This window comes from Stylophora pistillata, chromosome 9 (genome assembly GCF_964205215.1).
Source record: "Stylophora pistillata chromosome 9, jaStyPist1.2, whole genome shotgun sequence".
Lineage (NCBI taxonomy): Eukaryota > Metazoa > Cnidaria > Anthozoa > Scleractinia > Pocilloporidae > Stylophora > Stylophora pistillata.
The window spans coordinates 22,248,929-22,262,040 of NC_142527.1; the positions used below are offsets into that span (position 1 = coordinate 22,248,929).

A 13,112-nucleotide genomic window follows, 5' to 3' on the forward strand; every position below is an offset into this window, starting at 1 on the left:
ACCTAAAGAAGAAGGGATTACACGAGGATGCCATCCGAAGCATATGTAACTGACACTAGTAGTTTTAAAAGAAATGTCCCTGGGATGATTTGTGTAAGTCAGTAACGGTAAACAAGAGCTTGTCGTTTTCAACTTGAAATCGTTCAAACGTTTGATAGCCGGTTTACATGGCAATTTATTGGGATGAAAAGACCTTAATCCCTTACTTTACAGCTATTGATATTCAACAACAATCTTGTTAGCTACACGAAAGGATTCAGCAACAAAGCAAAGCTTACCTCAATCGGAGAGCGCCGCCATCTAAACCTTTGTGATAGCCCCCCATAAAACCCTTCTTTCGCGATAAATTGAATCGGGACATATCACCATCGACGATTTGTTGTCAGAAAAAATGAAAACTCTCCATACATTCGCTGTCACCGGCCATAATTAAATTCAATGATAAAACATTTCTTCGATAATTCCTTGAAATACTGTTATTCTGATGAAAATTTTCCGTCGAAGTTTTTGGAAATTTTTTTCAAATTAACAAGGCAGTCGGCTTTAAGAAAAAAACTTGCAGTGAGTTACAAAAATGTCGGACTGTCACGTCCAGTAATGCGTATGACCTTGGGGCCGACCATTAACTCTTGAGGGGGGGGGAGGGGGTGATTTTGAAAATAAACTTCCTGCCAGCGTTTATTGGAAGAAAAAAATTGCATGCAGCCCAAATGTAACAGAAAAAAAAGAGCATTTAGAACGGAAAAGAATATCCTGCCCAGCAGATTGCTAGGAAAATAATTTCTTGATGACCAGCAATCACCCACAAACCCCCCTCCCCCTCCCTCAAAAGCTAAATGGTCGGCCCCGAAATGATGTTTCATGCGCTGGTGGCTTTAATCTATAAAAGGGTCGAACTTGAATGGTTTATTTCTACAAACTATTCACCTCGATTTCAAAAAACAAGTTTCAATCAGTTTTATGTCGCTCTGAAACACAAAACTACCGAATTTTGCACTAAAGAGAATCACGGCAAGTTTTAGAAGCCTGCATTTAACAAAAATAAACGTTGCTTATCAAGATATCAAATTTAATTTTCAAAGAATTAGGTCTATGTTTCACAGAACCAATTTTATATTTTGACAATCAAGGCATAGTTCGCGAGCTCACGCACGCCATATCACGCAAAACCAGGGGGAACAAAAAGAATTTACAAAGAGAATGGCGTTGTCAACATTACTAGCAGTAATATCACTATAATAAAGTTGATTGAACTTTATATGTTCTTGGTTGCAACTTGACGGCCTCAAGTTATTTTATTAATCTCTCCGTCAGACACCATGCCAGGACGTTTACACAGTGCCTTATTGCTTATCTTGGTTCTGGGATTGGAGCAGGGATCTTCTTCTGTTCTAAATGACCAATGCCGATTTGATGAATTGAATGACCTAGACATGGAAGAGAAGCAAGATAGCGTGCCGGCCGATGTTTGTACTAAAATTAAAGCTGAATTCAAAGACGTTGAGAACAAATCCATGGCTGAGGCCAAAAGAGAAAAACCTGATAGCTATCGAAGAGGGAGAAATGTAACATACACCGTTGGTCGTACATTATACTTCCAGAGACTACAACATGGTAAAAGTTCACTGGCGGACGGCTCGAAAGTGTTTAGGACTTTACAGCACGAAGCTTGTGTCAGTCGTGCCATTGGAGACATTTGTAAGAAGAGCAATGTTTTAAACCTTTTAGGAATAGCTGCAAGGGGGTAAGTGTTTCCAGCACGAGAACACAAAAAGGCGTTCACAGCCAGCCCTTAGGCTTAGTTTTGATACTTAAGGTTACTCCAAAGTTTTGCAGGTGAACACTGGACGAAGAAAACTTTTTTTCTCGTTGATTCGTAGTTAATTACTTAAATCTACATTTTCAGAAAGATTAAGTTAAAATCTTAAAACGCACGTAAGTAATTGAGAAAAACGTGTTTTCATAAAAAAAAAAAAAAAAAGTTAATAGCTTTCAAAGGTCCATGAATTGCAATTAACGGTTACATTCATCAAATCCTTAAATCAGAGCAGCATCAAACCATGTCTAACTTTGAAGGTATCCCGATCTCCGTTTAATTCAAGTGGTACTCTGCCACTAAATAATTTATATTTCCTTTTTCTTTTTTCAGGAACAAGACAATAAGCATCTGCAGGGAAAAGGTTCTTCAATGTTTAAAACATCGACCATTAGGGAGCGTGAAATGTCCGAATAAGTCTAAGGAGGAGGCCCGTTTCAGAAAAATTGATGGAACTTGCAATAATGTGCGTCAACCCTTATTCGGAGCAGCCCGTACTCCGTTCATACGAGTACGAGAAGCTGATTATGCAGATAAGATTTCGACACCTCGTGAGGCACGAAATGGAGGCAAGTTACCCAACGCGAGAGATGTGAGTCGTTTCGTCCATGGCACAAATGCAGACCGCAAAAACCCTGACTCTCCAAGGCTGACACACTTGGCCATGAATTGGGGTCAGTTCCTGGACCATGACCTAACTTTGGCGGGCAAACAAGAATGTGACTGTGAAGCTCTTAACACTACCGAGCCAGAGTGTTTCAACGTTAAGGTTCCGTCCGATGATGACGTCTTCCAGAAGAGGGATGTTAGATTCTTCAAGGTGATTCGAGATGCTCCTCATGGATTTATAGAAGAGTGTTCACCAGGACCAAGAGAGCACACCAATACGATAACAGCTTTCATCGACGCGTCCAACGTTTACGGCTCTAGCGAGGAGGAAGCTGAACACCTTCGAGCCCCTGATGGAAGAATGAAAATTATGAAACCTCGTCACGGCTGCCCTTTGGGGGATCTTTTACCTGCACAAATAGATCCTGAGATACCATGTGTATCAAGAGATCCTAACAGACCTTGTTTCATAGCCGGAGACAAACGTGTGAACGAGAATCAAGGTGAGGTCACCTCGCTTCCCTGATCAAGACAAAAAGACTAGGCTGTGGTCTATCGAACTTTTATAACCAAGCCTATAGTGTATTCAGACCAACTATTTACTGTAAAACTCTAAAATATTGTTACTGCTACATATATAGACAGCGAATTGACAAGGTGATACCCTGTCAAGGCTTGTGCATAAACACCCTTATTAAGACAAGACTGGAAGGATGAAATTGTACGTGCGCCCTGATTAAGCCTTTTAGCCCCAAGATCTCAACACTATTACTCCTAAATGTCTGTCATACAGTTCTTATGGTGGTAGTTCTGGGAGTTTGTTAGTAAATCAAATAGTACACCCACGTTGATCAGTGTAATTCTTTCTTCTTCTCACCTTTTTGCTTTATGGAGTACTTATGTTGCGGGGAGAAAATACTTTTAGGTCATTCCGTGTGGTGAAAGAGTTCATACTCGACGACCCAAAAACCATACCCCTGAGAAATATAGGGAGTATCCTGTGCGGGCGTTTGTCCGACATCTTCATGCCACAAACCCTTCTATCTTACCCTATATTTCTTACCCTATATTCATTATAATGACATATATTTCATGGATACAACATACAGGTTTTATGTCAGTTCATACTCTGTTCGTCCGGGAACATAACCGAATAGCAGAATTTTTTGGTAAAAACACAGTTTGGGAAGCGGAGCAGATTTACCAGGAGACCAGGAGAATTGTCGGGGCGGAATTACAATTCATCACATACAACGAAGATCTGCCATTGCTTCTCAGCCCCAGAACGGTATGCAATAGTTTCTAATTCTATCTTTTTTTTTTCTTAGTTTCCAACTGACTTCTTTTCTTCATTTTGTAGATCAGAGACAACAATCTCGCGCTGAATGGAACAGGGTACTTCAATGGTTACAACCCTAAAGTCAATGCGCAAATATCCCAAGCCTTTTCTGCGGCGGCTTACCGATTTGGCCACAGTTTGGTTCAAGAGGAGTTTCTACGTTTTACTCAAGAGGGTTTTGCACACAAATGCAGCAAAGATTCTGTGTCAGAGTACACTCCTATCCCAGTGCTTGACTTTGGTAATCCAACCTACCTTTATGACAAGAGTAATGGTGGTGTCGATTCCATCTTTAGAGGCTTGGTTAAAAGTCCAGCAGCCAAAGTTGATGGGTGAGTAAGAGATCAAAGGTATATAGGACATTCTTGTACGTATCTCTTGTCTGGAAAAAACCAAGCCAATACGTTTTCATCCGGAGGGGAAAGAGCGGGGAAGGGGTTATTAGGCGAAAGAGGGGTGGTAGTTTTGCAAAAAACAAAACAGTTAATTAGATGTCAAAATCGAGTGAAAAATCATTTTACCCGATTATATTTGATTTAAACTTTTTCCCTCGAGAAAGACAAAATGCTTGCTACAATATTCGTTGTAAAACAGCTTCATATCAGGTTACTTGGATCGAAGAGCTAAAACGAAAAAGCGACCAATCGATCCCGCAATCAAAAACAATTAATTTCTATAGATCTCCACGTACAAGTAGGATTATCAGTAACTCAATACAAGATAATGATTCTCACGACTGATCCTTGGATTGACCTGATTCTCTCTCCAGGCGTTTTTCAAGCTCTGTACAAGAAAACCTGTTTCGAAGCCCCGGTGACTTGTCCGACCTCATAGCCATCAACATCCAAAGAGGACGCGAACGCGGAGTGCCTTCATACACGAAATATCGAAACACGTTTTGTAAAATTAAACCAAAAGTAAACAGATTTACAGATCTGAAAAAGGCTGGAATTGGCGAAAAAGATATAAATAATTTGAAGTCCCAGTACCAGTCAGTCTGGGACATCGATCTTTTTGTTGGAGGTATGTCTGCGCAGGTGCAATGCCGCTATACACTGATTATCGATTGAGTGCCGTGAAATCAAGTCCAAAGTAATAGCAACGGCTAATCAGAACTTAGGGAATTCTCATAAGGAGCCAATCAAAACAAAGGGAATTATCATAAGGAGCCAATCAAAACAAAGGGAATTATCATAAGGAGCGAATAAGAATCCAAAAAAGGGGGTAGGGGAAGTAAGAAAACTGACTGAAGTGCATGAAAAGGCAAGTGATCAACTTTTACATCTGGTTTAATTTTTTCATCTGATCGGTAAAGAGGGCGTAGTTGCTTTTCTTTTTCTTTGACTGGCCACAAAGAAAAATGAATCAAAAGAAATCAAATCGACAAGTGGTGCAATCCCGCTACTTTATGGAGAGTCGTAAAACCAAAACCAAAGCAATTACAACTACCAATAAGAAAAAAAGGCGCATATCACATGGAGCCAATAAGAACTGCAAATAGGTAACCAAACTGGCAGAAGTGCGGGAAAACGCCACTTACCAAACCGTCTTTGATTTAACTTTTTCATCCTCAGTGAATGGATCAATAACAGAGCGAGGCAAAGAGAAAACTGAAAGAAATCTCGAATTACTTTCGACGTTCAAATGAAAATTGGTTTACGATTCAGTAAATTTAAAGTGTTTTTTTTGGTTCAACCGTCTAAAGTCATATTTGTGACTTTCTTGTTGCCAAAATGCTGAAAAATCTTTAACGAATGTAAATCAGCTACAAGCTCTTTGTCTCCTTTTGCGAGATCAAAACGGGCGATCCAGAACCTTGCCCACTCGTGTAGTCAATCATATCAGAGGATTCGCTTCATCATACCCATTCGAGGACCCATTCATGCAAACCACCCCCCGACACTAAAATTTATCTACATTTAACAAATGGTAAACACCACAGCGTACACTATTGAGTTATGGATGCACGCGGGAGGTTGCTAAGCACGAAAGAAGCGTAAGAGTCGCTCGAGGCGAGAGCCGAGAGCGACTCTAGCTTCTTGAGTGCTTAGCAAACCTCCCAAGTGCATCCATAACTCAATAGTGTACGCTGTGGTGTTTACCATTTGTTTTATAACATAACATTGATACATTGTAGCTAAAGAGTTCCCGTTTATTTAACAAATCTTACGCGACCAGAAAAAACAAGCGCGCGCGGAAAAATAGTCTTTGCATTTGCTCACGTCAGCAGCGTACACCCATGGGCAAATGGGGGACGCTAAATTGACCAATCAGAGCGCGCGCTTTACTTTGGTTATGTTATAATTTAATTTCTCTCAGCTTACACAACTAAAACAATTAAGCGCAATAGGAGGGGGGGCTCTTATGAAGCGCTTATAGTAATTGTTATTTTTATGATTCCCCACAGGAATGCTGGAGCCTGCAGATCCGGAGGGGGGAGTGCTGGGTAAAACCTTTCAATGTCTACTAGCCGAGCAGTTCAAACGCCTACGAGAAGGTGACCGCTTCTGGCATGAAAACGCGCCGAACTCAGCAAAGAACACTGATAAAACAGCTTTCACGCTTTGTCAACTGCAAGAAATTAGAAAAGTCACATTGGCCAAGGTGATCTGCGACAATTCTGAGAACATCCCTTCTATCCCCAGGAGGGTATTACAACAGTCAAAGATATTCACCGATTGTAATAAGCTGCCCGAAATGAACTTGAACGTGTTTAAACCAGGTTTCAGATGTGGATGGCGAGGGTATGTTGCAGCTATTATTGATTAGAAGCAAATTCATCTAAATTCCGTCTCAATTTCGATGAACTGTTTTTTAATTATCTTATTTTCCGACAGAAGGAAGGGCGACACTCCAAACCTTGAGGGTGAATATGACAAAGGATCGACCGACTAACCCATCCACAAAAATATGGAATAATTTATCGGCTTCTCGGCTCCGAATCATGGATTTCTATTATTTTAGGAAGGATTATAGATTAAGTCTACTAGGGTCAAGGGTTTAATATTGATTTTGCGCAGAAATATGATAGTGGTTTGAGGAATACTGATTTAAATTCTTACGGTGGAGGAGAGTTTGCAAGGATAATCTTGTTAGTGAAATTTAACGTTCTTTTTGTAATTGGTTGTGTTGTTTTCTAACTTACTGGGGATCGCGCCCTTATTTTTACCGGTCTCAGCCTACAAGATATTGCCATTGAGGGATCCGATAGGTATTAGGCTTTTCTTGTTGTTGTTGTTGTGGTTTTTTTTAGTTTTATTCAAAAAGGTTTCATGTGTAATTTCAAATATGATATCTAGGTGAACCATTTTGGAAGCTCGCTATATTCCGCTTTAGATAGTCATACAATAAACTTCATTGATGCATTAATCAGTGTCTCTTCATTGACTATCAACATATAAATGCGCAGCGGATCACTTTCCAGATATCGGTCCCTGAGTCCTAATTCACAAGCATTTATGAACCGGCTCTCTTAACATCAATACGTATGTTCTCCATACTGTTCTCTGTACTTCTTTTGGCAAGGAAAAAATTTTTAACAATCAATGCAAAAGCTTGTTTAGTTGACGGTCATTTCTTTTATTCTCGTGATCTTGATTTGTGATTCTGGAGTGATGGTTCATGTAAGGAGTAATTAGATGCTAGTCACCCTTGAGTGTCAATCCTATAAGCGAACTGAACTATCCGCTTTAACATCGAAGCATCTTATTGAAAGGCAATTTTCTGTTCATAGGAAAACTTGATGAAAGGAGAAAAAGGCTTTTTACTTCGCCACATGCGCAACCTCGAGACAGTTTAGTCTTCAATCCTTCTGAAACATCGAGCCCTCTACTAGTACGTACTGATAACATGAAGCTTTTTATATCGCTGATTTCATCTCCTCATGCTGTTATATCAACATTCGGAGACAAACTTCCCGGTCATTTTATATCCTCAGTTAATCTTTTCTTTCGTTTTTATTTTTGTTCTGATTCGTTTTGTTTTGTTTTGTTTTTCATTAAGATTAGAGCACTTGTTCAAACGGGTGAAACAACCTTTTTTATTGCAACTGAACTGACTCGCCCCTCAAATTTGTCTGTTTCCAATTCAGTTAAAAAGAATAATGACAGAATGTTCAAAATTACTTTCTACGGATGTTTATTGATTAGTTATATATCATCAGTTTGCTTAAATTCACTCAGCTTAAAATTTGTATCAAAAACTTAAATAACTTTTCTTCAGTCCTACAGATTATTAAAAACAAAACGAAAAGAGAATAAGAAAGAGTAAGACCTTTGTGTAGCCTAATGACAATGTGCATGGAAATAAATGATCTGACTCGCCAACGGCGCACCGACACTCAACTAAACATTTCTTAAGATCTCATGTGTGTAGGCCTTCGAGAGAGATTTCCATCAATGTTGAGCCAAAGTGAATATTTCTAGTTGAGTTGGTCTATTTGTACTTATTTAGAGCGCGTCCATATGAATTTTCATTGCGTAGTCATTCAAAGACTGTAATTTCTACCTCGAGCGAGCGATCATTAACTCTGTTTTGGTAACATCGAGTCTCAACTTCCTAGTTTAAAGCCAAAGATCAGTATCTTTCAATTTAGTTTTGATTAAGGCCTCAACATTAGTTAAGTTAGAGGCAGAAACAGTGACATAGATGTCGTCAGCAGAGAGTTCGTGAGATCAAGCAATTTGGAAGGTCATTTTGGAAGATCAGGAAGGCAATGGGGCTAAAATATCGGGATAGACATTCTAGTCTTCTCGGATAAGAACGAATAAACCGTAGGTCCCGTCTCCTGCAGGGTTGGGGTGGGAGACATTAACTTCTCACGCACGACATCACTGTGTGGTGGATGTCCTCCCCTGGGGTGGGATGGGTGGCAGTCATTAGCGCAAGCTGTTGCGGGGTCCCTGCCTGTCGGCGAAGCTAATAAACTAAACTAAATATTGACTTTTGTGGTCCTCCACAACTAGGAGGGCTCGAGTTATCAAGTTATAAGACTAGTTAAATAATATTCAAACTCTCTCTGAGCATCTCGATCTAATACCCCCGACATATTTAGCGAGTTTTTGCATAAAATTCTCAGCGTAGTCGATAGTTTAAAAGGCCTTCCTCAAATCTATGAGAATCACGCAACCAAGATGGCCATTAATGCTTTCCCTAACAAAACTGTGCGAGTAGAAGGAGTAATAAGTTCTTATTAAAACATTTAGTGATAAAAACGTGCGATAAAAAATATGAACGACGTTTCGACCGCTCCACGGTCATTTTCAAGTTAGAGTTCATGAGGAAATTTCCGCATATAGACGATTTCTTAAACAATGGAATGAAGGTAAAAGCTAAGTATTTACACACAAACAATAGAGCTAATAACTAATAAAAAAAGTGCAAAACTGAAGTGTAAATAAGCGGTGAAAAGGATGAAAATTAATTAATATGAGGTGTTAAGTAAACAGCTACGCGCGAATAGAATCGCTCAGTTTTTTCAATTTTTCACGTTATTTGTACTCTACGAAGTACAGTTGGATAATAAAAGGCGGTAGAGTCAAGGGTGCGAGAACCAGCCCGTGATTCACACTAGCGACCTTATCACGAAAGACGGAGCAACCCCGGGAAAGACAAGAGTAAATCTTCTGTGAGTGTTCTAGCCCTTGAAGACAGTGAAGATGAAATAGAAGTCCCCAGAAGAAGTTCACATAGACGTATCAGGTGGATTCTTGACGCCGACAGCGAAAGCGAAAGTGAAGAAGTGAACATGGAAGTATCACCCAAGAGTTGTGGAGATTGAGGACAGTGCAAATGAAAATGGAAGCTCCTTTGAAACTCCACATGTTTTGGCTGAAGATGTCATTACTGAATTTGAAACCTGGCTTAGATCGGCCGACGGTGGTGAGCTTGATGAGAAAACCAGCCAACAGCATAGAAAGCAAGTTTCCAAGCTTTTGAAGGTGGGGGTGACAAGTGCCATTTGACATCCTTATAAACCAAAAGTTCCTCGAGGGCTATGCAACGAAAGAATACCACCCCAAAGTAACGCAGAGTTATTTAACGAGTTTACGTCATTTTTACTCCTTTTCCCTCACTGAACAGTCAGGAATAACTGTTTTTAAGGATAATCTAATCTCTTTTAGAGGCAAGGTCAACCGATGGTCATCAGCACTTCGCCAGAACTGGGCCAAACGAATAAGGAAATGATGGAGAAAGTCTAGTACTTATGCGCCTTGATAACTCCGGATCAAATAAGACAGTCTGAAACAAGCAAAGCTGCAAGAGATGTTGTATGTTTGTTAGGTCCTGTCAGGTGCACACAACATCCTGCATGATGATCAAAACTCAGTACACGTTAAAACGAGATTCCCAGTAGTTGTTATATCTATTGAAAACGCTAACAGGGCAGGGGCTCTCGCGAACATGACAGTCGGGGAATACAACAGAATGGAAAAGGAGAGTGACGAATTCGTCGTTCTTGTGAAGGATCATAAGACAGTGAGCACCCATGGTCCCGCAGAATTGTTTTCTCTCCAAAGTTAAAAAGCTGGATGGACGTCTTCCTCAAAGAAGTACGTTTGAAATTTGCTCTTTCTGACAGTGGGCCAGACAAATGTGTGTTTTTAACGTCTAATGGAGAGTCTCTGGTTTCCAGTCAAATCAACAGAGCTTTAAAGTCCGTATGGAGGAAAGTCGAAGTGGGGGGTGCGCCAAGCTCTACGTTCTTTAGAAAGTGTCAGGCGTACACAGCAGTAGCGACAGCAATGAAGCAAGAGGAAACCTGGCGGAACTGATGGCCCACAATGTTTCCACAGCCAGGAAGTATTATCGATAACAAGAAAAATCGATATCCTCCGACCTGGCTCCTAAACACTTGCGTCAAGTCATGCCTGGGGAAGACGAAAGCCCAAGCGTTTCCACTGTAGACGAGGGAGATTCTTCCAAATGTTATTGGAGCAAAGACCAAGAAACTGATGATGAGAGATCTGTTTAAAGAGGACATCGAGGGGAAATCTGTGAAAATGCAAACGGTGAGGGAGAAAATAGCTGAAAATGAGCAGCTGAAGGACAGGGACCCCGAAGTTCGGGGGATGTGACATTTCCTCCATCCAATCAGAGCCTGTAAACCTCCCTGACGAACAAGAGACTCTTGAACAAAGAGTGGAGAGATCTTTCGACTAACCTTGGGAAATACAGACCACAACAACATAGGCAAGTAGTGTTCGTAGCCTATTTTCATCTTTGGAGCTTGATAGGCTGAGAGCTATGTTTAATAATGAGATCATCACGACAGCTGTACCAATCTCAAAGCCCAAGGTCAAAGATATTCTTCGAAAGGAAGATGGGGGAAAAGAAATCTTACAAAAAGCCTCGTTAGAAACAATACTTAATCGGGTGAAATACGGAAGGCGCCTTACAAGATCTAAGGCAGCTAATATTAGAGTTGTTTTTAAAAATAGTTAACAGTTGATTTAAGTCTGTACAAAATTGTTAGGTGTTCACCTTTCATGCTTATGCGCCTCCTGTTTTGGTTGTAGTTTTTATCCTGTCCTCTTCTACATTTTTAAGCTCAACCTAGTACCTAAAGACGTTGCCACCCGGGGGAAGTTCGCTGCGTAAAAATGCATTGTAACTCGAATGTTTGTTCTTCAGAATAAAAGTGTAATGACATTCCTGTCGGATCATGAACGGTCTAAATAATTGCACAGTTTTGCACTCTTGTTTACAATGTACTGTTGTCAAGGGTCTTGAGATTTGCTAGAGATTTTGATAAAGTTCACGTTACTATAATAGGTTAGACCGGCTATCTAATTCAAGTTTTTGTTGAGTGGATAACGGAGCTGATTGTTTGTCTTGTCTCCACGTCTACGCAAATGAAAGAAACACAGTCAAAGTGTTAAGTAAAATGTTGGGTTGTTCAATAAATGAGACTAGTCAGTGTTTAGAAACAACTAAGAAATTGTATCCAAAGCGGCTGGAAAAGCACCAAATTTGTTTGTGCTCTGTTCGCATCAAGTTTGATAATGAACAAGGAAAATACCTGCTACTGCTATTGCACTGAAAGTGACGTTTATCTTGAGAGTAACACCTCCAAATCAGCGTCACATAAGTTCACTTAGTGCCCTATTCAAGTCGCCAAAGTTCTCTAATGTCACTAAAGTTCCCCAGTGTCTTCGCAAAAGTTCCCTAGTGGCGTCACAAAAGTTCCCTATGCTCGTCACAAAAGTTCCCTATGCACGTCACAAAAATTCCCTTAGTCGCTAAAGTTCCCTAGTGTCGTCACAAAAGTTCCCTAGTGACGTCAAAAAGTTCCCTATGCACGACACAAAAGTTCCCTATCACGTCACAAAAGTTCCCTTAGTCATAAAAGTTCCCTATTTTCGTCACCAAAGTTCCCTGTTTTCGTCACAAAAGTGCCTCATTCTTCTGGCTCCCTCTCTCCCCATCTCTCCCTCTCAATCAAGAAAAAAAAACTTTAAATTATCATAGGAAACCTTCACCGTTGTAGCACCACAGTTTCTTTAGAACATACGCCCTTTATTTACTTGCAATTGTAGCTGATGTACTGTTGAGTACACAGGTTTATTGCAGTTTTTTTAATAAGTTAAGAACTGGCGTCTCAAATGAAAGTAGTGTAATGTTACCCGCGTGTGTTTTTCTAAAGATCTTATTTTTAAAAATAACAAATGATACACAGTAAAATAGCCTTTCGTTTCTATTTTTAGGAAAGATCGCATCTCTAAATTCCGACGTAAATATCACACCCAGTCTAGCGTGAGCTTTACTCTCGCTCAGCTAACATATATACGAGGTTTCTAAAGAAAACGTTGAATTGAAGGATAGCTTTGTTGGAACTGGGAGTTGAGGAAAGTAGGTTAACTGCAGTTGAGAATTAAATGATCATCAGTATGTATATTCTCCACACTGCTCTCTATATATTTCCTAAGGCAGCTGACGAGGAGAATTTGATTAACAATCAAGATCATATTTTGTTGGTGATCATTTCCTCTATTCTTGTGATCTAGTGACTCTATGGGGTTAAAGTGATAATGCCTGTCAACCAGACCACTATTTTGAAAGGATTAGTCCTTCTTGGTCTCTTTATGAGTTATGACGTCACCAAGTGAACCTCTCGCCCACCTCTTCCCAGACTTTTCCCGGACAAAGAGGCCTGAGTCAACGCCTTGAGGAATAGGCCTTACTGGTGAAAAGGCGCACGTACCGCACCTGAATCGTTGCATGCACAGCAGAAGTTTCTACGCAAACTTCGCTAAAAGTTATGGAATTTTTTCCTTGTAAACTATGCATTAGCTAATCGAAGGCTGCATGCATTTTATTTTTATCTCTAAATCAATACCAGAACAAAAA

The 13,112-nt window shown here is 40.2% G+C and overlaps 1 protein-coding gene and 1 pseudogene across 2 annotated transcripts; both read left to right on the plus strand.

Annotated features, from left to right (window-relative positions):
* The first annotated feature begins 1,304 nt into the window (after positions 1-1,304).
* LOC111337346 (immunomodulatory peroxidase-like) lies at positions 1,305-7,133 on the plus strand. Of its 2 annotated transcripts, none has more exons than XM_088734039.1 (7): positions 1,305-1,744; positions 2,150-2,928; positions 3,535-3,713; positions 3,786-4,096; positions 4,534-4,787; positions 6,172-6,508; positions 6,602-7,133. In XM_088734039.1, exons 1-7 carry the CDS (start codon positions 1,320-1,322, stop codon positions 6,657-6,659), a joined length of 2,343 nt encoding a protein of 780 aa, XP_088590165.1. In that variant the 5' UTR covers positions 1,305-1,319; the 3' UTR covers positions 6,660-7,133. The 2 variants fall into 2 exon arrangements, with proteins under 2 accessions (XP_088590165.1, XP_088590166.1); XM_088734040.1 differs by having other exon boundaries at positions 6,605-7,133.
* Positions 7,134-9,191: 2,058 nt separating this feature from the next.
* Positions 9,192-10,765, plus strand: LOC148723829 (uncharacterized; annotated as a pseudogene).
* Positions 10,766-13,112: the final 2,347 nt, after the last annotated feature.